Source organism: Mobula hypostoma, chromosome 14 (assembly GCF_963921235.1).
Source record: "Mobula hypostoma chromosome 14, sMobHyp1.1, whole genome shotgun sequence".
NCBI classification, from domain to species: Eukaryota; Metazoa; Chordata; class Chondrichthyes; order Myliobatiformes; family Myliobatidae; genus Mobula; species Mobula hypostoma.
The window spans coordinates 28225931-28251994 of NC_086110.1; the positions used below are offsets into that span (position 1 = coordinate 28225931).

Consider the following 26064-nt stretch of genomic DNA (forward strand, 5'->3'; position numbering starts at 1 on the left):
TTATCACAGAAATCATAGCCTGCTACTAACAAATACATACTCTCTTAGGAGTATTTCAGTTAGAAAGTACAGTAGTTTATTTTGAAATATTTAAAGTGAGCCTTTTTGTTAAATTATCTACCTATTGTACACGATGTAATAACTATGTTTTTATGATATCTGCCTCAATCTATCCTCAACACAGATTTACTTAGTACCCAGAACACTAGAGCTCGCCAAGCAGTGTCTCGTATCTCTCGCGAAGAGCTGGAGGATCGCTTTCTTCGGTTCCATGATGAAAACCTTTTACTGAAACAACATGCACGAAAACAAGAAGATAAAATTAAAAGGTTAGCATTCCTATTACATTAATCTGTTAATAATTAAAAAACTGTTTTCTGTACCATTTGATATTTAACAAATATTATGGAAGTATTTGCATGCTTATGAATTCCATTGTATTATATACTACATTCTTTCAAGTGAAGATTTTCATTATATAATCCTTTTTTTGAACTTTCCTATGTTTTTAATTTTTGTGAAAGCTGGTAATTGTCTTTCCCTAATAACCAGCTTTAAAGGGCATACTATCACTTATTTAGGTATGGGGAGTTGAGGGTTGATTTCTAACCAGTGCCCTACCCAAGTTACTAGAATTCATATGAGAGTATTGAGCCTGTCATGTTAGGTAGCATTGCTTATGCTGCTAGATCAGTAATTCAGAGACCTGGACTAATAATTTAGAGACACAAGTCTAAGTACCACTTTGGTAATAACAGTTTAAAGTCTATAGATTGCCTCAATGTGAAATTAAAAGCTTGTGACTATGAAACTATGGCTATAGTTCAATGATGCCCTATAGCAATAAAAATGAGCCATTTTTTTTCTGATAAGGCTTTCTTGTGTCAAATCAAATCCACTGGTGTTTTGTTAGCTCTTAACACTCCTAGGAATTGCCACTTAATTGTCCAAAATTGCAATAATGAGTAAAACTGGAGAAACTACCAAGCATCATCTTAGGTAGCGGTTACAATAAAACCGTTACAACCCAGCAAAACACTCCTCAACCTAAACTGGGATAGCAATCCTACAGACGTGTCAACAACACTCTTGACTTACTCATTTGTACCATTCGTCAGCCAAAATCACAGATTCTTTCATCACCATTCATTCAGGAGGATAATACCCTCACTAGAGGCTCTGTTGAGGAAGTACATGAGTACACATTTGGGAGCAGATGCCACTGTTTCCTCACCATTGATTCTGAGTCAATACATTCTCAGGTCATCAAGTAAAATCAGAGCAGGCAAAGCTGCAGATTACCATCTAATACTCTACCATAGAAATTACTAGCTCACAAATATGCATAAAATACGGTGTATTATGTTTTATGGTCTTGTATGAAGATGAGGGTAATAAATCAACCATGATACAATGGCAGAATGGACTCAATGAGCCAAGTGGCTGAATTCTGCTCCTATGTCTTATGGTATTAAACAATTTGGGAAGGTACATTATCTATCAGTCTCTGATACGACGTTTTGCTGCAATTATGCAAAGCTTTTTTGAGACCATACCTGGAGTACTGTCCAGTTTTGGTCTCCAATTCCCATGGAAAGATATACAGTAGATTCCAGTTAATTGGACACATTGGGACCAGTACACTTTAGCCCAATTAAGCAGCTGCCACAGCTGGCCGAAGTTTCATGGAAATAATTAAAACGGTATAAAAAAGACAAACTACTGTTAAACTGAGTAACAAGTTACATATTTAAATGAAGTACAGAACAAATTAGAGCATTACCAATACTACTATAATACTATAAAACTGTGTATTGGTTCCTAGTAATACTGACAGAGGAATTCATCCAATGTACGCTGCTCTGTTCTTCTGATTGACTGTAAATAAACAAAATCAGTACAGACACCTAGTGCGGATAATGGACTACTATCATTCAATGCTTTCAATGATTGTATCTTCATTTTAATTGTAACATTCAAGAAAGGCAAAGAAGAAAATATATGGTCACTGTGAAAGAACTAACAGATCTAAGTGTGCGAGATATCATTGATGCTGCGTGGGATCGTTTGATGTGGAAGGTTATGATCGCCCAAGTGTGTAAAGCGCAAGGCACATGAAGAAGAGGATTCAAGATGATTGTCGATACCTTCAAATTCTTCATAGTCCCTAACTTGTTGAATTAGTAAAATCGCTTCATTTTCACTTGCAGCTGTTTCTAGCATCTCCAAGCCTGAGTGCAGTTAACAAAATGGTTCTGTGTTGTCTTACTGCTTATTTCTCACCAGCTATCAGTGACAAAAATCATTGCTTTTTGTGCACAAACACTTGTAACTGACTCTATTTAAAAACTTCCCACTCAAGCACAGTGTAGTGTGCAACAGCCACACAAGTGGATGTGACTGATGCTAGTTAGAAACTGTTCAGCAACAATCTTCTGTCCCAATTAAGCAGCATAGTGACCCAAATAAATGAAAGGAATCCCAGATATTTTCTTGATTAGTTTTTGTTCTCTAAGAGCTGTCTCAAATAAGCAACTTCCCCATTTAACTGATGGCCCAATTAACCGGATCCACTGTACTTGGAGTTAGTCCAATGTAGGTTCATAGGATAAAGGGATTATTTTATGAGAACTTCTCACTGGAGTTTAAAAGAAATACAAGATTTCACTGAGAGACAAAATTCAGTCAGAACTTGACATTATTGATGCCGAGATAATACTCCAGCTGGAACTCCAAATAAGGGGTTTGCTATTCAGGATGGAGATGAAGATATATGTCCTTATTCATAGGATTGGAAGTTTCTACTCTACAGATGCTAAGTTGTGGAAAATATTAATGGATCTTAGAACACAAAGAGAATCAATACAGAAATCATATTGAAGAATTGAATTCAGCAATAGAATGGGTCATGTTCTTTAATGACAGAGTGGACTAGAGGCATAGGTTATTTCTGCTCTCAGCTAATGAATCATGTTGAACACCACTTGGAAGAAGCACCAAGATTAATAAGGGCACAGAAAGTATACATGGGGCACCACAGTAGCATACTGGTTAGTGCAACAGTATTATAGCTCAATGCATTGGAGTTTGCAGTTCAATTCCAGCATCCTCTATAAGAAGTTTGTACATCCTTCCCGTGAGCGCGTTGGTTTCTTTCAGATGTTCCCGTTTCCTCTCACTATACCGACAAGTAGGTCAGGTGGTAAATTGTCCTGTGATTAGGCTAAGGTTAAAAAGGTGTGTTGCAGGGCAGTACGGCTTGAAGGGCCTGTTCCACACTATTTCTCTAAATAAATAAATAAAATTTTCTGGGTGGGGATTTCAATACCCAGTAGTACATCATATTAAACCGTGATTTTAAGTTGTGATGGTAATAGCTGCAAGACTGAGACCGTAGCAGATGAAGAAAGAACAAGAGTGTGGGGTAAAAAACCTTCGTGACTGCATTGTCACCAGCCTCCAACTGTACAATCTTGTGGTTGTAATTTCACTTCTTCATACTAAAAGCATTCTTGATCATGATGCAACACTGCCACTATCTGGGTTCAACTAGATATGAAATAGATAATATCACTTAAATGCAGGGATCAATGAGGCACAATGGACCAGCAGGAGAATTTTATTTCACCAAAATCTGTTACCTCACAGCATAGTGTAACACCCATATAACTTACATTGCTATCTTAAAAGTCGACTTGATTTAATGAAGAGTGCATTTGAGCATTGCAGGAGCAGCACCAGATGCACATAGAAGTGAAATACCAATTATCATCAGCTGGATCATGAAATACCCCTTCCATCATAAGACCAGAATAGGAATGTTCTCTGATTATTGTCCAGGGCTCTATTCCACTGGAATACTTTTGAAATTGAAGTCGTCCATATTCAAGAAGACATTAAACATCAGATGTGAGCTGATAAATTGCAAGTTACATTTGCATCACATGTGTGGCCCAGAAAGTCAAGTCATTTTGCACTCAGGGTAAAGTAGACAATTGGATACAACATTGGCTTAGAAGTCAGAGAGTGGTAGTAATGGTTAGCTCTCTGACTGAAGGCCTGTGACTAGTGTTGTATTGCCACGGAGATAGGTGTTGGGTCCATTGTACATCATTTATATTAATGATTTAGATGGTAATGTAAACTGGATCAGCAAATTTTCAGGTAACACCAAGATTTGGAGTATAGGGGCGGGTATGGACTAGGCGGAATAATGGGCTGAAAAATGGCAGATGGAATTTAATACAGACAAGTGTGAGGTGTTACACTTTGAGAAGACAAACCAAGGTAATACTTACATGATAGGTTTCTGAGCATTACAGTAGAAAAAAGGAACCTGAGAATTCAGATCCATAATTCCTTGAAAGTGGCATCACAGGCAGATAGAGAGCACTTAACACATTAGCCTTCATAAATCCAGGCATTGAGTAAAGGAGTTAAGATGTTTATGTGGAAGTTGTATAAGACATTGATCCGGTTGAATTTAGAGTATTGTGTACAGTTCTGATCACCAACCTACAGGAAAGATATCAATAAGCTTGAAACTGTGGAGACAATATTCACAAGGATGTTGCCGGGACTAGAGGGCCTGAGTAATAGGGAAAGGTTGAATAGGTAAAGACCTTTATTTTCTGAAGTTTAGGAGGAGAGATCGTATAGCGGTATACAAAATTATAACAGGTATAAATGGGGTGAATGCATGCAGTCTGTTTCCCCTCAAAGAGAAGTTCAGGCTAGAACTAGGTATAAGGTGAAAAGTGAAATACTTAAGAGGAATCTGAGGGGACACCTCTTCACTGAGAGGGTGGTGTGAGTGTGAAACAATCTGCCAGCAGAAGTGCCAGTGGCAATGCAGAACAAACCAGATTATGTGATTAACACCTCAGCCATCACTTTAAATATTCACTTTAGCATTGTATTCCTCCCAAAGGGCAAATTGCACCAATCACTGATTAGCCACACCCAACTTCATTCACTTTGAAGAACACTGCCACCTTGTGGATAGGATAGATACTGTCATTCTATCTTAATCACTGTGCCAAACACCTGGCACTGCCGTTCAAGAAAACACCTCTCCACTATCTTCTCAAGGATAGCTACCTTCGTCAATGACAGCCAGGTTCAATTAAATAAAATATATTTGTGCCTGGAATTTACTTCTGTATGCAGGAAACTCAAAGAAACAATTGAATGGAATTCAATGATTTGGCGTAAGCATTAGCATCTAAAATAAAAGTCATAGTCATAGAGTCATAGGGAAGTACAACACAGAAAGAGGCCAGTTGCCCCAACTAGTCTGTGCCAAACCATGTAAACTGGCTACTCTTATCGACCATAGCCCTCCATACCCCTACTATCCATGTACCTATCCAAACTTCTCTTAAACTTTGAAATTGAGCTCGCATACACCACTTGCATTTGGAACTTGTTCCACACTCTCACAACCCTCTGAGTGAAGGTTTCCCCTTAAACTTTTCACCTTCCACCCTTGACCCATGATCTGCAGTTGTCCCACCCTCAGACGAAAAAGTCTGCTTGTATTTACTCTTGTCTATACCTCTCATAATTTTGTATACCTCTATCAAATCTCCTGTCAACCTTCCATGTTCCAAGGAATTAAGTCCTAACCTATTCAATCTTTCCTTATAACTCAGATTCTCCAGACCCTGCAACATCCTTGTCAATTTTCTCTGTACTCGTTCAACCTTACGAACATCTTTTCTGTTGGTAGGTGACAAAAACTGCACACAATACTCCAAATTAGGCACACCAATGTTTTATATAACTTCAACATAGCATCCCATCTCAGTACCTTGATTTATGAAGGCCAAAGTGCCAAAAACTTTATGACCCTATCTACTTGTGATGCCACTTTCAATGAATTATGGATCTGTATTTCCAGATTCCTTTGTTCCACTGCACTCCTCAGTGCCCTACCCTGACTGGTCCTACCGAAGTGCAAAATGTTGCACTTGCCTGCATTAAATTCCATCTCCCATTTTTCACCCCATTTTCTCAGTTGGTACAGATACCATTGCAAGCCATGATAGTCTTCCTCGCTGCCTAGTACACATCCAGTCTTGATGTCATCTGCAGATTTGCTGCTCCAGTTAACCATATTATCATCCAGATCATTGATATAAATGACAAACAACAAAGGACCCAGGACCAGTCCCTGTGGTACACCACTAGTCACAGGTCTCTAGTCAGAGAGACAACCATCTACTACTGCTCACTGGCTTCTCCCACAAAGCTAATGTCTAATCCAAATTACTACCTCATCTTGAATGCTGAGTAATTGAGCCTTCTTGACCAATCTCCCATGCGGGACCTTGTCAAATGCCTTACTAAAGTCCATGTAGGCAACATCCACTGCCTTACCCTTAGCAATGTTCCTGATAATATGACTGACTATCCTTAATCAGTGCACGTATATCCAAATACTCATATATCCATTCACTTAGAATACCTCCCAATAACTTTCCCACTACTGATGTTAGCCTCATCAGCCTATAATTTCCTGGTTTATTTTTCAAGCCTTTCTTAAACAGCAGAACAACATTGGTTATCCTCCCGTCCTCTGATACCTCACCTGTCGCTAAGGATAACTTAAATATTTCTGCTGGGGCCCCAGCAATTTTTGCATTTGCCTCCCACAGGGTCCAAGGAAACACCTTGTCAGGCCCTGGGGATTTATCCACCCTAATTTGCCTCAAGACAGCAAACACCTCCTCCTTTGTAATCTGTATAGTGTTCAAAGGTTCAAACGTTGAATTTAATGTCAGAGAAATGTATACAATATACACCCTGAAGTGCTTTTTCTTCGTAAACATCCACAAAAACAGAGAAGTGCCCCAAAGAATGAACGAGAGTTAAAGATGAGAACCCCAAAGTCTCCCCCCAGTTCCCCCCTCCCGCGCATAAGTGGCAGCGAGCAACAGTCCCCCCTCCCGCGCATAAGTGGCAGCAAGCAACGGTCCCCCCTCCCGCACATAAGTGGCAGCAAGCAACGGTCCCCCCTCCCCCCACCAGCAACAAAAAGCGCATCGTTATCATCACCAAGCCCAAGCGTGAGCTGAACATTTGCAAAGACACAGACCAAAGTTACCCCAAGGGCTTCGCATTTCACCCGACATTCAACAAACCACAGGTTCTCTCTCTCCCTGGCAAGGGAGAGGGAGGTGTCCCCCTTTTTCACAGTGAGTGAGAGACATAACAACAGCCAGCTGGTTTACGATATTAAAAATCCGTTCCGTTGCTTTTTTCAAGCTGTGTCCGAAGATCGCAAAGACCTCGAGTCTTCAGGCCCACAGCGAAAGGTTTTCCGGCTTCCCTGACGACACACGAGCTTCCTGCCGTGACACCAACCCTCGATCCTCCCAGCTTCACAGCTCCAAGATCTTAGGCTCCTGAACGTGATCGAGACTTTCAGGCCAAACCCTTGGCATGTCGAATAACGGCCAGTTGTGGAACCTCGAGAACGGGTCCCATTCCCACAAAGAACCGAAGCCTGTGTGTAACTCCAGGTCAGGGTCTTCAAAAGAACCCTGAAAGGGAATACTAAAGATATTAAGGATGGAAATAGAGCTGTTTCCAAAGATGCATGCAAAGGAGTCGCGTTAGGTGCCATTATCCCTCCTAAGGTCTGCCTATAGGACTATAGGGTCCATGAAGTTGAAGCTGCTTTGCCTTACTTCTACAGATTTTGTGTCCATTTCCTGCATAAATACAGATGTAAATGTATTTAAGACCTCCCACATCTTTCTTTGGCTCCATGCATGGATTACCATTCTGATCTTCCAGGGGGACCGATTATGTCCTTTGCCATCCTTTTGCTCATAACATATTTTAACCCCCCCTTAGCATTCTCCTTCATTTTGTCTGCTAGGGCAACCTCATGACTTTTTGCCCTCCTGATTTCTTTCTTGTGTTCTCTTGCATTTCATAAGCACCTCATTGTTTCCTCCCTTCCTATACTTGCTATGCAGCTCCTTTTTTTTCTTAATGAGGGCTTCAATAGGTCTTGAAAATCAAGATTCCCTACACCTAATATCTTTACCTTTTGTTCTAATAGGCACTTACAAGCTTTGTACTCTCAAAATTTCACTTTTGAAGGCCTCCCATTTACCAAGTACACCTTTGCCAGAAAACAGCCTGTCCCAATCTTACACTTGCCATCTAGTCCTTTTACAGTATGGTAAAATCCCTCCTGCCCTGTCGCACCTAAAGCAATGGAACCCCAGAATATTGAGCTGCCAGTCCTGCCCCTCCTGCAACCAAGTCTCACTAGTGTCTAAAATATCATAATTCCAGGTGTTGGTCAATGCCCTGAGCTCATCTGCCTTTCCTACAATACTTGTTGCATTGAAATATACACAGCTCATGTTAGTCGCACCATGCTCAACCATTTGATTCCTGACTTTGTCTGAGGTCTTAACAACATCTATCTCCGTAACCGCCATCTGTTCTGGTGCTCTGGTTCTCATCCCCCTGCAACTCCCCCCCATGCAGCACTAGCAAATCTTCCCGCTAGGATATTAGTCCCTTTCCAGTTCAGATGCAAATGATCTCTTCTGTACAGGTTCCACCTTCCTTGGAAGAGAGTCCAATGATCCAAAAATCTGATGCCCTCCCCCTTACGTCAATTCCTTAGCTAGGTGTTAAACTGTAAAACCTTTCGATTTCTAGCCTCATTAGCACATGATATAGGCTGAATTAAGAGTTCAAAAAATTTCATACAACAATCTGATCAAATTTATCTAAACTTGTCTTTGAATAGATGGAAACATGAAGGCCTCAATTGCTCATGAAACTTCAATTGATTTAAAGTTATAATATTTTCATAGGGTTTCACAGTAGCGTAGCGGTTAGCATAATGCTATTACACCGCCAGTGAACACCATTCGGAGTTTATTCCCACAACTGCCTGCAAGGAGTTTGTACGTTCTCCCTGTGACTGTGTGGGTTTCCTCATGGTACTCCAGTTTCCTCCCACAATCCAAAGATGTAGGGTTAGTGAGTTGTGGGCATGTTGTGTTGGTACCGGAAGTGTAGCAACATAGTAGGCTGCTCCCAAAACAATTCTGGTTGATTTAAATTGATGCAAACGATGCATTCATTTCACTTTATGTTTCACTGTGCATGTGACAAATGAAGCTAATCTTTCTTTCTTGTTAGCTTAATTCAAGTTATAATTTGTAGAGGGAGCGGGATCAGCACATGCTTTTCACCACACAGATGTTGTGCTGCTCTAATATTTATAGCTTTCAGCAATTTGTTTCAAACTGCTTCATCAGAATTATTTGAAGAAACCTAACAAAAAGAAGTTTCAAAATATTAAAAAGAAGCTGATTTTATGCTTTGTATATTGCTCTGCTGTTATAGTATTGCTTTGTGTTGTACAAAGTTTTGAAATCATATTAAGGTGGCAAGAGCAGTTTGTTCCTCATCCTAATTTGAGAATTTTCAATTCATTAAAAATTATTATTTGGATTTTGTTACAAATTATCTGAATAGGTCATCGTTACTATTATCATTTTGACAGTTAAAATGATAAACTCTAATTAACTAAAAATCCTCTTATTAGCACTTTTATGTTAGTAGGTGCAAAATGTTAAGATCAGTGCCATCTGTGAAATGATTAGACACCAAGGTAATAAAAGAGCAAATAAGTTAACCTAAGAATTAACCTGTGAGGAGAAACATAGTAAGCAATGTGCAAAGTGCAAATTTCAAATTTCATTTTAATTGTACCCTTCATGGTAAAGTCAGTAGATTGCAAAGATAGAGTGTATTCAAAGGCCTTCACAAACTTTCTACAAATCACAAAACTAATCCAGAGCTCTGAATTTTCTGGATTTATTTAATTACTCAATCAATGCTCATGCGCAGCACTGTGAGTGACACACAGACATAACACTTGTTGAAGAAAATTGTGTTGAATTACTTAAATCATTCCATTACATCTTTTTTTTCTTACTTTCTTAATAGATATTCATAGGATGTGCAAGCACCTAAACAAGAATAAAATATCTGATAAATTTCCAGTATCCATTCATTTATTTTGACTTTAGTTTCACTAGAAGTTTCCTTAAAACATATCTTAAAAATGAAGTTTAACTAATCTTAATTATTTTAGTTTCGAATTTAGTTGATATTTGAAGGTAACTCAACATGTGTATTTCTTCAATCTCCTCAAAGATACTTAAATATATTTGAATTCATGGTTATTCACTTATATCCAGCATTTGGCATGTGGTTCATTGGAATACATCATACACCTAAAATGAAGATGTTATTTTATATATGTGACAGACCTAGTGCAAAAAAACAAAGTTTGTTATTAACCAGACACAAAGTCTTTGTGTTAAAGATGTGCGACCAATTTCATAGGGTCTGTAACTTGTCCTATTCATCAAAGCCACTATTCCTTTTTTTGAATGCCAAATGTTTTCTATTCACCCCAATGCATGTTTTCTATATTACATCACCCTCAAGTGTCCTTTGATAGACTTTTGTTCCCAGTTAGTATTTCACATCAAAACTGGATAGAATCAAAGGTACAGTTGATCAAATGCCAACAGTGGATTCTAAGAGTAATTTTTAAAGATGAAACCATGATGGCTTGTCTTGAATTTAAAGTTAAACTGTGTCTGAAAGTCATTATTTTCTCTAATGTATTTTTGCAGTTGCTTCATTTAAGGTTGCAAAGCAAGGCTAAAGATAGGAACTTATAATTAATAATCTGTTCCATATTGCTTGAGTTTTATTAAGGACCACCTAAACTTTTATAGCATCTTTGGCTTGTGAGGTTTTAAGTCTAAAATTCTCGACGTTGTATGTGGTACTTACACAATGTTAAGGTATGAGATTTAAGGCAAACATACTTCCAACACCCACTCTTTCGAACTATTCTTAGTAACTTATGGTACACTCCCTTTATAACTTCCTTTGATTTGTTATTCATCAAGCATATGGAGTAAGTATGTGTTGACTGTGTAGCAAGCTGGAATGATAAGCCCTCGGAAACTGCTATTTGTCAGTGTTATAAAGCAGATTGCAGTACTATGGTTTTGATTAGTATCAAAGGGCGCTTCACAGGCAGTAATAGTTATATTAAAACCTGAAATGTATTATTCACGATCCACACTAGAGTCTTTAACAATGTTTATGCACTTTTCAACAAAACAATTTTGCTGACTTTCATACTCTTCTCCTTTTCTCAGGATGGCTACCAAGCTAATTAGACTCGTCAATGACAAAAAGAGATCTGAGTTGGAGAGTGGCGGCCCCAAGCGGATAGGCAGGGACATTGAGATGGAAGAGATGATTGAAGAACTGCAGGAAAAAGTTTGTGAACTAGAGAAACAGAATGAAGGTCTGAGGAATCGGCTAGTAGCTTCAAAACAACAGTTGCAAGTTCAGGGCCGTAGAAATACACCATACAGTTATGTACAGTCACGCATAAATACTGGCCTTAGAAAAGTTCCTGAAGCTGCCTTTACGCAGGAAAATCTCAGAAAAGGTATAAAGTATTGTAGAATTTTTATTGTACTTTTATGTATTCTATATCACCTGTTAGTAATTTGCATACCACTTAAATGAGGATTTCATTCCTATTTTTAAATTGGATCAATGTTAAAAGACTGGTAGTCCACAGTGATCCCATAGCTTTTTTTAAATATTTAATTTAAAAAAAGATCTAATTAAAATTACTTTATAAGAATATCTTCCTCATACAATTCATTGTAAGGATATTCAATTTCTTAATTTTAGTAAATCAAAATTGTGGTTCTTTGAAATGTAGCTTTGTTTTCTGTTCTTACCATTCATGAGCTATACTAATTTAAAAGACACTGATAAAAATTAGTTTCACAGCTGTCATCCAGCCTACTTCTGAATGTTCTTAACTATTCAAGTGGTTCAGACATTTTAAGTTTCCCTGTATTTACCTCCCCTATCTTTTACTTACAAATCCTTGCACATCACAGAGATAAAACTCAAAGTCAAAGGGCAATAGTTGTATCATAAGTACTTCATGATTCTGAAGTATATTGTACTTCTGAATGATCTTCAGCTTTGAACCTGGATTTTGTAGTTATAACGATGCTGAAAATGTCAGCAATTCCCATCATTGCACAATAAAGCAATGATTTCCAATACACATTTTTTAATGTGGAAATCTTTGTTGCTGTCAGTTTTTCAGACTAATCAACTATAATCTAGAAAACTCAGTGATTTAAAATATGTGTTATTTCCAAATTATTCTAACTGTAAAACTCCGGAAATCTTTGTTATGTGAGATATAATTAACTTAACAAAGGCATAATAAATCATAATTCTTACCAGGTCACTGCTTCCAAATTCTAGTTAACATATGTGAATTGTAATTCTCACATAAATATTTTAAAAAGTAATGCTTTGAATTTTTAAAATATTTTACTTTCTATGAAAAAGTTTATTTCTTCCTTCAGTTTTCACCATCATGGTTCATAAAAGCTTGTTTATGCACCCAACATTATTTTATGTTTGAAACATTTAATGTTTTACTTTTCTTCCCAGTTTATTGTCTGATAAAACAATTGGGTGTAGTTGACCGCTCTGCCGACTTGCTGACATCACTGTTACTGGCATGGATCCCTTGAGCTAGTGCATGACAGTAATGGTCCAAAGACAAAATAAAGTCCATATCATAGAGGTCAGTAGGGCTAACTTCCTGAGGTCAATGGTGAACAATGTTAGTACATCACTTACTATAAAATCCAAGCCACTAGTTCAGCTTGATAATTAATTAAAATTAGTATTGCACAGCTTTGTAAAGATGCTGCTTTTCCACCCTTTAATGTGACCTTTTGGTTTATTAATTCTGAGAGAATAGTATTCTGCTCAACAGAAGCAGTGCCATTTTCTTTAGTATTCATGAGTTTTGTTGCAAGATGCTCATAATTATCTTGCTCTTCGTTTTTACCACTTAGATTACAGGAAAGAATAAACTTGACTTTGTCAGTATTTTAATCTGACATAAGTGCAACAGTTGGTGGCTTGAGCAGTCCAACCATGACCTTACTGCCTGTTCTGAGTACTTGCATCTGAATTTTGGTGTAAACATACAGGCAAAAATGGAATTGTAAAATTTCTATAATTAAATATAACAGATTTTGAAAATGGGTACATGTAGTTTTCTATAATGTATCCCATTAGTACCTTTCATATTCACCTTAGAAGGGATTTAGAAGCAGCGACAATTAGTAATATGCCAAATTAGCTAAGAAGGCTGATGAGATAATGCAGCATATGCATCAGCTAAGGTGAAATTGTAATAAAAATAGTGTGTTATCATTTACTGAGGGGCAACAGCATTATACAAATGAGACCAAAAAATTTAAGAAATCAGAGAGGAATCCATAAGGGTAATTTAACAGAATACTAAAGTTGAAATTTTCCTTTTAAAAGCAAATGTTGAAAGGAAACAGTTTCAGTATATACTAAACCTAACAGGTTAGCATTCTTAAAGGGCACATTGACTCATCAGGAGTGCCTCAGCATTTTTAATGGAAATGTCCCATTTGTTGTAGTATTAGATGCAATTTTAACTTACAGTAGACAAAATAAAGAAACTTTAGAACTGTCCTATTTAATGTTTCCAGCAATGTTCCTACTTTTTCCTTCATTTTACTTCAATTGCCTACATTTTTAGCTTTAATAGTTTCTCTACCTAGCAAGCTTATCATTGCAAGGATCAGTTCCAGTTCTTCACCACACTTCTCTTTTCCAATGAAGAAGAACCCCTGGCCTGGCCTGAACAGAGGGCAAATTTTAGTGTTGCACTGAGAGATATAATTTTCCATATTTAAATCGTATGTGATTGATGTTTTGTTTCCTCTCTTATTTGATAGGCATGACATTTTTTACATTTTAACTAGGCAGTTTAAGTGGTTCGGCATGGACTAGATGGGCCAAAGAGCCTGTTTCTGTGTTGTACTTTTCCATGATTCTAATTTTGATGTATTATCAATTCAGGAATCAAAGTTCAAGATCCAGAGCTGACAACAAAGTATAGCCAACCTTTGCTTCCCAGATATGGACGTAGTTTGCTTGAAGATGCCAGGGCTGAAGTACGGAATTTGTAAGGCTCTCTTTCTTAACTACATTTTAAGTACTCTGCAGGAATGTGTTCAAGGGCTATTAGGAAATCTTTGACAAGTAATCATAGAATAATTGAAACATGAAGTCTTTTACTGATTGATCCTTTGAGTCCACGTCATTTGAAAAACAGCTATCCAGCCTTATTCCATTTCGCAACTCGTGGGTCTTTAATATTAATAGTTACCTCAGACCAAATGCACATCCACATAATTTTAAATGGTAAAAGGCAATAAGTGTCTGATAGGACATGCTGATGGATTAATCTGTGCCATTTTAAATGATGATTAAAAATGCCTTTCTGAATTGTAGCAATGATGACTTTCTCGATGATGGCTTGTATTTACTCAGTTAATCTTTGTCTCACTTTTTAAACAATAACACTCTGTTAGCAGTCTTCTTGAACCCAAAGAGAATTAGAAAAGGATGATCAAAACATCCAATATTGCCCATTTTGCTTCTTTGTATTACTTGGGATAGTTTTGAAGAGCATTCTCAATGGTAAGATCATTTGGCACTTGTACATTTTTAAAATACACTACATTTAATTCCTTCCTGCCTGTTGTACATTTTCATTCAGATTATGCCACAATATCTCTACCACTAGTCAGTATGCTCATATTTCTCATCAAAAAATCCTGTGATATCTTTTACCAAATGCTGAGGATAACATAGTTGAATCAGTCAATATTTTTCAATTGTTTCAATTAAAATTGTCTGCTGCTATGTCCTCTTTAATAAATTGCTAATCTGTTAAGCTATACTATAATTATATTGTTTTAATATTTTAACACAACATTAAAGTTTTTCTTTGACAACATATGCCAGCTAATTAATAAATGCCTGCTCTGTCTCCAATGAAACTCACAACATTTATTTGAAGAAAGGGCAGCGGAGGAATCTCAAAAGCTTGTTTTCAAATATATTTTAGATTTAGGTTTGGATTTATTTATTACTCATATGTACAGTTGAAGTCAGAAGTTTACATGCACCTTAGCCAAATACATTTAAACTCAGTTTTTCACAGTTCCTGACATTTAATCGGAGAAAACATTCCCTGTCTTAGGTCAGTTAGGATCACTACTTTATTTTAAGAATGTGAAATATCAGAATAACTGTAGAGAGAATGATTTATTTCAGCTTTTATTTCTTTCATCACTTTCCCAGTGGGTCAGAAATTTACATACACTTTGTTAGTATTTGGTAGCATTGCCTTTAAATTATTTAACTTGAGTCAAACGTTTTGGGTAGCCTTCCACAAGCTTCTCACAGTAAGTTGCTGGAATTTTGTTCATTTCCTCCAGACAGAACTGGTGTAACTGAGTCAGGTTTGTAGGCCTCCTTGTTCGCACACACTTTTTCAGTTCTGCCCACAAATTTTCTATCGGATTGAGGTCAGGGCTGTGTGATGGCCACTCTAATACCTTGACTTTGTTGCCCTTAAGCAATTTTGCCACAACTTTGGAGGTATGCTTGGGGCCATTGTCCATTTGGAAGATCCATTTGGGACCGAGCTTTAACTTCCTGGCTGATGTCTTGAGATGTTGCTTCAATATATTCACATAATTTTCCTTCCTCATGATGCCATCTATTTTGTGCAGTGCACCAGTCGCTCCTGCAGCAAAGCACCCCCACAACATGATGCTGCCACCCCATGCTTCACGGTTGGGATGGTGTTCTTCGGTTTGCAAGATGCACCCTTTTTCCTCCAAATATGACGATGGTCATTATGACCAAACAGTTCAATTTTTGTTTCATCAAACCAGAGGACATTTCTCCAAAAAGTAAGATCTTTGTCCCCATGTGCACTTGCAAACTGTAGTCTGGCTTTTTTATGGTGGTTTCAGAGCAGTGGCTTCTTCCTTGCTGAGCAGCCTTTCAGGTTATGTCGATATGGGACTCGTTTTACTGTGGATATTGATACTTATCTACCTGTTTCCTCCAGCATCTTCACAAGGTCCTTTGCTGTTGTTCTGGGATTGATTTGCACTTTTTGCGCCAAAGTACATACATTCATCTCTTGGAGACAGAATGCATCTCCTTCCTGAGCAGTATGACGGCTGTGTGGTCCCATGGTGTTTATACTTGCGTACTATTGTTCATACAGATGAACGTGGTACCTTCAGGCATTTGGAAATTGCTCCCAAGGATGAACCAGACTTGACATCATTTTCTGACCTCAATCCAATAGAAGATTTGTGGGCAGAACTGAACAAGTGTGTGCGAGCAAGGAGGCTGACAAACCTGACTCAGTTACACCAGTTCTGTCTGGAGGAATGGAACAAAATTCCAGCAACTTACTGTGAGAAGCTTGTGGAAGGCTACCCAAAATGTTTGACCCAAGTTAAACAATTTAAAGACAATGCTACCAAATACTAACAAAGTGTATGTAAACTTCTGACCCACTGGGAAAGCGATGAAAGAAATAAAAGCTGAAATAAATCATTCTCTCTACTATTATTCTGACATTTCACATTCTTAAAATGAAGTAGTGATCCCAACTGACCTAAGACAGGGAATGTTTTCTAGGATTAAATGTCAGGAATTGTGAAAAACAGAGTTTAAATGTATTTGGCTAAGGTGTATGTAAACTTCTGACTTCAACTGTACATTGAAAAATACGGTGAATTATGTCATTTGCTTTAACAACCAATACTATCTGAGGATGTGATGAGGGCAGCCCGCAAGTATTGCCGCACATTCTAGCGCCAATATGCAATGCCCACAATGTTGAGCAAAACAACATAAAATCTGTACTTTTTTAAAAGAATGGAGCTACCTGCTGTGCCTGTGTGATAGAAGCACTTGTAATGATACACCAATTGGAGATTATTTTTCAAGATCTGCATACTAGTTCTAGAATGTGAGAGAAGCAGAAACAGCATCATACTTCATCCTAATAAACATTCTTCTAAAGAAAATTGGTTCACTTTTAAAATTCATTGCCTTCTCATTATTCTTTGAATCATTGATGCTTCTTCCCAATCGGAAATAAATAAAGATAAGAAAAAAGGCAATTAGAGGCAAAAAAGTAAAGTGCTAAAACACAGGATACAGCAGCGTATGTGTATGATGTGTCATTTACACAATTTAGTTAGCTTGGCTTCAGTGCATTCCAATTTCAGAAATAAACATGCATGCACTACTACATGGTGAATATCACCACATGGAGATGATTATTGACTTCAGGAGAACTCTCACCACTCACTCCTTTCTTAACTCTAGCAGCACAGCAGTGAGCAGTTTCAAACTCCTTGGAGTGCACATCTTGCACAACCTCTCATACAACACATTCCAGGCAATAAGGAAAACTCACTAATGCCTCTACTTTCTGAGCAGGCTGAAGAGAGCTGGACTATGCACATCTGTACTCCCTTCATTTTACAGGTGTGCAGTACAGAGCATCCTACCAAGCTGCATCACTGTATGGTACGAAAAGTTCACTGTGATGGTCAGGGAGTTCAAAAATTCAAAGTAAATTTATTATCAAAGTACATGTATGGCATCATATACAACCCTGAGATTTATTTTCTTACAGGCATACTCGATAAATCCATAATAAAATAATAACATTAATAAAATTAATGGAAGATCGCATCAACTAGGTATTAAACCAGTGTGCAAAAGACAAACTAATAATAATATGCATAAATAAATGAACAATAACTATCAAAAACATGAGATGAAGAATTCTTGAAAGTGAGTCCATAGGTTGTGGGAACATTTCAAAGATGGGTCAAGAGAAGTTGAATCAAGTTCTGCCCTTTGGTTCAAGAGCCTGATAGTTGAAGGATAATAACTGTTCCTGAACCGGTGGTGTAAGTCCTGAGGCTCCTGGACCTTCCTTCTGATGGCAACAGTGAGCAGAGAGCATGACCTGGTGGTGGGGTCCCATGATGATGGATGCTGCTTTCATGCGACAACGCTTTGTGTAGATGTGCTCAGTGGTGAGAAGGGGTTTACCTGTGATGGACTAGGCTGTATCCACTATTTCCTGTAGTATTTTCCATTCAATAGCATTGGTGTTCCCAATGCCCTTGAACTCTACAACGGGTAGTCAAAACTAGCCTACTTGCCGTCAGGGACACATATACAGCAAGGTGCTAGAAGAGGACTAGTAATATAAAGGAGCCCACCCATCCTGCTCATGAACTATTTGTCCCACGCCATCAGGGCAGAGACTACATTTCATCCATGCCAGGACCACTAGACCTACAAGCACTTTTCCCAACCAGTAAGGCTAATCAACCTCCCACTAACCTTCCCCTCCACAACCCCCAACCACCACTATTTTATCCTTGCCCATCAGTCACCTTATATAAAGACACTCCTGTGCCTAGTGTCAATTTATGGACCATACAATCAACCTACTGTATCTAAATGAGCTCTCTTAGGTATTTACATTTATTGTGTTTTTAATTGTTATTGTGTTCTTTATCTTACTGATTTTTTTTGTGCTGCTGCATCGGATCTGGAGTAACAATTGTTTTGTTCTCCTTTATGCTTCTGTACTGGAAATGGCATTAAACAATCTTGAATCTTGTATCGGGACAAGGATGAAATGCTACATATTTTTGCATTCTAATTCAAATTTGTTTTATTTTAAGTATGTTGAATTTTGAAACCCAATAGAAATCCTTTAATATTTCTGAAGGTCTGTTGTTAATGATTAAAAACATTAACCTGTATGCCATGTTTCATCATGATAACTCTCTAACCTCAATACACTGATGACACATTTAATTATGTTTCAATGGTATTAATTGTGTTTTGGCATAAATATTACATTTTTTTTGTTTCTGGAACATCCATTAAAATCCTCTGATATAATCTTTAGAGAGGATTGCATTGCATCCCAGAAGATTGAGATGGAAGAGATGAAACAAACTGTTGAGGTACTAAGAGAGGCGATCAGGAGGAAGGATAAAGAATATGAAGAGTCTCTTCTTCATCTCAGAGAGCATCAAGCATCAGGACAGAGGTAAAAGAAGAAGTGTTCTATATCAGTTCTTGATAGCCAGATTATATATGAGTTGTTTGAGCATTTCTAATTATAGTTGAGAAATCAATGATTGTCCCACAATTTGATCAGTTTTTATTTTTTAAAAGAACTCCTACTGTGCTGCATTCTGAAAAGTTTCCAGAACTCAGTTTCTCAAATAGCAGTTGTTGAAAGTACAACATAGTATTTAAAAATCGCAATGGTCAACAAATCAACAAGCAGTACAGTCAAAGGCATAAAAATGATCAAAATTAATAACAATGCAGTTTTCTTGGATTCATGGACCATTCAGAAATGTGATAGTAGCAGGAAAGAAGCTGATCCTAAATATCAAGTACAAGTCCTCAGGTTCCTGTACCTCCTCCTTCATGCTAGTAATAAGAAGAGAGCATGGTCTTGATGTTGAGGATCCTTAGTGATGGATGCTGCCTACTTGAGGCATCGAGTTTTGAGGATGTTCTTGATGGTTGGGAGAGTTGTGTCCATGATGGAACTGGCTGAGTTTACAATACTCTGCAGCCTTTTTAGATCCTGTGCTTTCATTATCAGGCTGTGATGGTACGTATAGCTATAGAAATTTGCTAGAGTCTTTGGTAACATAGTGAATCTCCTCAAACTCCTAATAACCACTGTTGCACCTTCTTTTGACTACAACAATGTATTGGGCCCAGGATAGATCATCTGAGATGCCGATGTCAAGGAACTTGAAGCTGCTCATCCTTTCCAACACTGATCCCTCAATGAAGACTAGCTGTTGTTCTCCTGACTTCCCATTCCTGAAGACCAAAATCAATTTTTTGGTTTTGTTGACATTGAATGCAAGTTTGTTGCTGTGTCAACCAACCAGCTGAACTATCTCACTCCTGTGCACCACATCGTCACATCTTGAGATTCTACCAATGTCAGTGCGCCATCTGCAATATTTTCATAATGAAACTTGTGTGTACCAATATCTAATTCAAAGTTCTTTTAGTGATGTCATTAAGTAACCTTAGTAGTATCATAATTTAAAACAATTCTTTTGAATCCATGGTGAATATTTCAAAATATATATCTTTCTTTGAATAAAATCAAATTGTTCTCAACGTAAATTAGCAAATTTGTATGATTTTTTCCTTTTCTACAAAATAGTTGAAAGGTACCAAGAATACAGTAGCTTTAGAAAAATCAATAATTGTATCATTTCCTTGTTAACCGAAAAAAAGAAAATTAAGTTCTCCTCAACTCCTACGATTTCAAACTGAATCCCACCACCACACACATTTTCCGCTGTCTTCCTCTCTCCATTTTCCACAGGGATCGTTTTCTCTTTGACTTCCTTGTCCACTTGTCCTTCCTCAACTGATTACACTCCAGGTACTTATCCCTGTAACTGTGCTAAATGTTACACCTGCTCTTGTACCATCTCCCTCACCACAATTCAGAGGCCCAAACAGTCCTTCCAGGTGAGGCAGTCCTTCACATGTGAATTCATCCGCGTCATTTATTGCAGCTGTTGCTTCTAATGTGGCCTCCTCTGCATCGGTGGCACCTAACATAGACTAAAGGCCTGCTGCATCGAGAACCTTTACTCCATCTGCTGTTACTGCCAAGATCTCCCAGTGGCCACCCATTTTAATTCCACTTCCCAATCACACACTAACATGTCTAATCAAGGCCTCCTCTACTGCCAAGTTGAGACAAGGTGCAGATTAAAGGATCTCCTTATATTCTACCTTGGTGGTCTCCAGCCTGACAGCATGAACGTCGATTTCTTTGATATATTGTCATAACTCCCCTCTGCCCTACCCTCACCTTTTGTTTTCTTTTATCCCACCTGTCCCATCACCCCTTCTCTTTCTTCCCCTACTCTCTTGATCTGCTCATCAGCCACACATTCCTTTTTCTGGTTCCCTTCTTCACTTGCCCTTTATTCCCTGGTCCACTGTTTTCTCCTATTAGATTACATCTTCCTTTGTCACTTTCATTTCAACCTCCCTTCTTACTTCACTCCCATTCTCCCCCTCTCACCTGGACCCATCTATCACTTACAAGTACTTGCTCTACTACCAGCCACCACCTTTTTATACTCCCCTCTTTCCAGTCCTGATAAAAGGTCTCGATTCAAAATGTCGAATGTCCACTTCCCTCCATAGAGGCTACTAGACTTGCTGAGTTCGTCTTGCGCTGAGTATTTTTCTTTCAATAAAATCATGGACTTTTTTGTTGTTGTGGTCCAACTTCAGGCAAAGAATTATGATTTATGCATGTGCTTTACACAATGCTTCATTTTTAAAATTCACATTTTATAACTAAACTAAGTGGCCTATATATCTGCTTTAAAAAAAGTTCCGTCTATTAACATTGTTTACACAAACACGAGGAAATTTTTACGAGGAAACAGGAGGAACATTGTTTACAACTCTCTGCTATCCCTGTTAAACTGATTTGTTGCTCTTTGTTATGACCCTGGTGGGATACAATACTCCTTGATGATGTTGGTTTATAAATCTGGCCAAGACTCCTTTGAAGTAATTGCATATTGAGTTAAATAAATTTGATGATATTGATTATAAGTCAGCATAACGTTCATTAAGCACGTTCATTTTGACCATTGCCAGCTTTTCTGATTAGAATCATCAACGACTGAGAGAAAAGCAAATCCCAGGTTTATAGGACTGTGCTATGAAACAAAGAGACCAGAAATCTCTCATTGATTCAGAATTCCCAATCTAATCCCAGAAAGTTTGGATTCCATTGCTGGCCACTCCAGAAGATTCAGCATGGAATCCAATTTTCCAGGCATTACTAAGTATTTCAATGGGGAATTGACTTGCAGCTTCTGCATTGGGTCAAACTAGCTTTGAGACCTCATTGATTACAATAGGATAGGAGTTCTAATGTACAGATTTAGAAGCAAAGGTAAAGATAAATTGTTTTCTTAATACTGCTGTATGTAATCTTTATAATTATTTGTTTTGTAATTATACCTTAAAATTAATAATTCTTCATTGTTTTTAGTTTGATGTATTTCCTTTAATTTTATTGGATTATAAATCTTTGAAATTAACTAAACAGCTTTCAATATTTACAGCCAGCAAAGCTCTGTCTCCAGATGCAAAGATGTCAACATTTTGGTGTACAGATTTCAGAAAAGTTATCAAAAGCTACAAGAACATTTGCTCATTGACAATTAGAACTCATAATAATTATCTTTTTTTAACTTTAACATTAAAACATTGTAACTTGAAACCAACATAATATATGAAAATGGCTCCTATGACATCATAGTAAATGCAGTTGCCTAGTGTAATACAGATTGGTAAAACATGAACAAGTAATATATTGAGCCAGCCAGAAATATTATCATCTAGTTTAAAGATAGAGCACAAAATATAACTCCCAGTTACTGTCTCAAGTTATTCATTTCCAGAGAGAAGCAATTATGCAACAACGTGTTCCACCAAATAACCACAGTAATTAAATTGGAAATAGTACATCATTTTTATTTGTTTACTGCATGTAAACAATTTAGAAAGCAGCACAGTAATATAGTTTTGTTGTGGCGGCGTGTACAATTCACATTGAAAATCTTTCAGTTGTCATGTGTTGCACACATGTTTCATTTCCTTTTTTAGAAAAAATATCAAACATATATATGTACTTGTGGCTCATGTGCAAGTAACTTATTTAATCAGAAATTCCTTTTTAGTGCTCACATGATTTTTTAATGTATGTGTTGACCTTATGGAATATATGTGCACAGGTTCAATGATCCAATCAATTTATTAATTTGTAGAACACAAAATAACTTTCAGACAACAGACTTTTTCATATTTTGTTAAAGGTTCAAAGCTGTTTTTGTTTTAACTTTGAAAGCAGTCAGTTGTTCATATTTAAATGGTCGTCATAGAAGACACACGAGAACTGAGTGTGCTGGGGCAAGATAATTGATACTTTTCTTTATTGTAAGGGAAGTTTTCTAATCTAAATGACATACAAGGCAATGAGTCCTTACTATTACGTACTTCTTTATACCAGCAAGCACCTCAGGCTAGAAATGCATTGTTTCAATGCAGAGAGATGGGTAAAAGGCAAATTGCCCCATCACTCCACATAAACAGTATGAGCACCAACTTAAAAAGAGTTTTGAACTCTTAAAAACTTGTTCACAAGGATCACATTTTGGGGAAATGATTTTTGTTGCACTTTTCCCTTATAAGTTTTTCCCTTATAAATTTTTCCCTTATAAATTGCTGGAGAGCTTTTACTGTTTTGTTAATACCTTGTTCAAGAAAACCCAAGGGCTATTTTTCACATTTCAAAGTTGAAACAATAAAGATCAGCTTTATGCATCTTAGATGGTTTACATATGTGCTTGCTTTTTCGCATCAGTTTTGTATCAGTTTCCATTATAGCTTTGCAGTATTTTCCAAGAAAATACACAAGATATTTATTTTACGTATATTGATAAAAGAAAAGAATGATATTTACATTTCAGTATTATCTCTGCATACGAAATGTTTAAAAACCTGTAACAAAAAAAAAATCCATTTGATTTCTTTAACAATCATCCTAGCTTAGGCAGAACTGTATTCTATTTTGTATCGAACAAAATTATAAATTACTGAGGCTGCACACATCAAAGTTGCTGGTGAATGCAGCAGGCCAGGCAGCATCTCTAGGAAGAGGTACAGTCGACGTTTCAGGCCGAGACCCTTCGTCAGGACTAACTGAAGTAAGAGTGAGTAAGAGATTTGAAAGTTGGAGGGGGAGGGGGAGATCCAAAATGATAGGAGAAGACAGGAGGGGGAGGGATGGAACCAAGAGCTGGACAGGTGATAGGCAGAAGGGATACGAGAGGATCATGGGACAGGAGGTCCGGGAAGAAAGACGGGGGGGTGGGGGAACCCAGAGGATGGGCAAGGGGTATATTCAGAGGGACAGAGGGAGAAAAAGGATCTCCCCCTCCCCCTCCAACTTGCAAATCTCTTACTCACTCTTCCTTCAGTTAGTCCTGACGAAGGGTCTCGGCCTGAAACGTCGACTGTACCTCTTCCTAGAGATGCTGCCTGGCCTGCTGCATTCACCAGCAACTTTGATGTGTGTTGCTTGAATTTCCAGCATCTGCAGAATTCCTGTTGTTTGCGTTTTTAAATTACTGAGGCTGAGTTGATTTATATGTGATTATCCTAAACTCGTTGTATTTCCTCTGAGAAATTAATTTGCTTTTATTGTTTCTTCCACTCTTTATGAGCTTTTTACCTGAATAAATTCATTTTATTTAACCCAGGCATATGCCCCACCTTTAAACTTTTTAGATAGTTTTTGACACAGTATCATCAATAGACACTCCAATATGTTAAATTTTAATCTTGTCATCACTTTGTTTTTCTATTTAACTATTTGCAAATAAATTGGATCATTAGTTCCGAACAATCAACTATAGTGGTGTGCTTGTCTGTAGAAGCACAACGATCGCAATAACCATTTAGTATCAAGGATGCGTGAATATTGGGCAGCACGGTAGTGTAGCGGTTAGTGTAATGCTATTACAGCACCAGTGACCCAGGATCATTGTGCCGGAAGGGCCAGCAATTATCTCGAAATAAAAAAAATAATTAAAATATACCTACATACAGTACCATACAGGGATGGATAAAAGGAAAGGAAAGATACGTCACATCCGGAGTTTCTCCGGTTAGCAGACAGTTTCCCTCCACGTAGTGGGGAACCTCATACGAGGCAAGTTACAGCAGTGGTTTGCCATTGCCTTCTGCCGGGTGAGTTTCCAAAGAGATCACTTGCATGGATGGTAAGCATGCAGGGGATCCAGCTGGATTTGAACTCGGGACCTTTCGTCCCGAAATCTGACACTGATGCTGGGTCGGATAAACAAGTTATATTTGAATATAATATAATATAATATAATATTTGAATTTAAATTACTAATTTGACAAATATTTGATAACTGATCTGCCGGGGGAAGTTTGATCTGTTTTAATTGAAGCTTTTTAACTGAGAACACAGGCTGATTGCCTTTTGAAATTTCACTACATTAATCTGTTAGGGGAAAAAACCCATGTTACATGTGTAAAAAAGAATTAACAATTTATGTCAGAATATAACACTTTATATCTTACGAAAATGATATTACTGAATTCTGGGAGAATAAACTTGCATGGGGTATTTTACTGCAGCATTATCCATTTCTACAAATGTAATAGCTAAGTAGAAATGGAACACAAAGTTGCAGACCCTTCATCAGGACTGTTTACTCTTCTCCATAGACGCTGCCTGGTCTGCTGAGTTCCTCCAGCATTATAGTGTGTGAAACTAAGTTTTGATTCATTTGAACAAGATTGTAGGGACTTAAAAGAGATGCAAGTTTTATACCATAGAAAGTCTATTCTATTTTGCCCACAATGTAATGCCTATTTTTTCATTAATTATAGGACAACTATCAGGGACAATATAGAGATGATAAAACTACAAAAACAATTTGTGGATAAAGCAGCTGCATTAACTGTCTTGGAAGGCAAGTTTATGCAAATCCAAGAGGTAAGAATTCAGTTTTTGAACCAATACTTTTCCCAAAAACATCTTTTTTCCTTGCAAAGTGATATGGACAATCTTTCTTTCTTTATCAATCTTTTTATTAATTTTAAAAAAGTATATATATAAAGACAAGAGGAGGATTATCTCAAATATCTATTATCAATAACAATACATAATAAAATAAATATTATCAAGATCATACATAGTATTAATCTAATAGTATATAATAAAAAATAAGATAATCAATTATTCTCTTATCATTTCATAAAAAGAAAAAAGATGAAGAAACTTTTATAATTTTTATATATATAAAAAAAACTATTCTCTATAAACAAAAACAAAACAAATAAGAAAAAAAGGGGACTGGGCAGCCCACACTGAGA

The 26064-nt window shown here is 37.3% G+C and overlaps 1 protein-coding gene across 8 annotated transcripts in view; it reads left to right on the forward strand.

Moving 5' to 3' along the window:
- rpgrip1l (RPGRIP1 like) overlaps nt 1-26064 on the forward strand; it is a 194637-nt gene that overhangs the window by 39355 nt on the left and 129218 nt on the right. For 7 of the 8 annotated variants that reach the window (XM_063066857.1, XM_063066856.1, XM_063066855.1 and 4 more), the window contains 5 exons: nt 185-329; nt 11226-11524; nt 14020-14125; nt 18980-19123; nt 25579-25684. In XM_063066857.1, coding sequence (XP_062922927.1) covers nt 185-329; nt 11226-11524; nt 14020-14125; nt 18980-19123; nt 25579-25684 — 800 coding nt within the window. Of the gene's footprint in view, nt 1-184; nt 330-11225; nt 11525-14019; nt 14126-14574; nt 14644-18979; nt 19124-25578; nt 25685-26064 lie in introns of those variants that run through there. The other variant, XM_063066861.1, reaches the window with a different exon arrangement.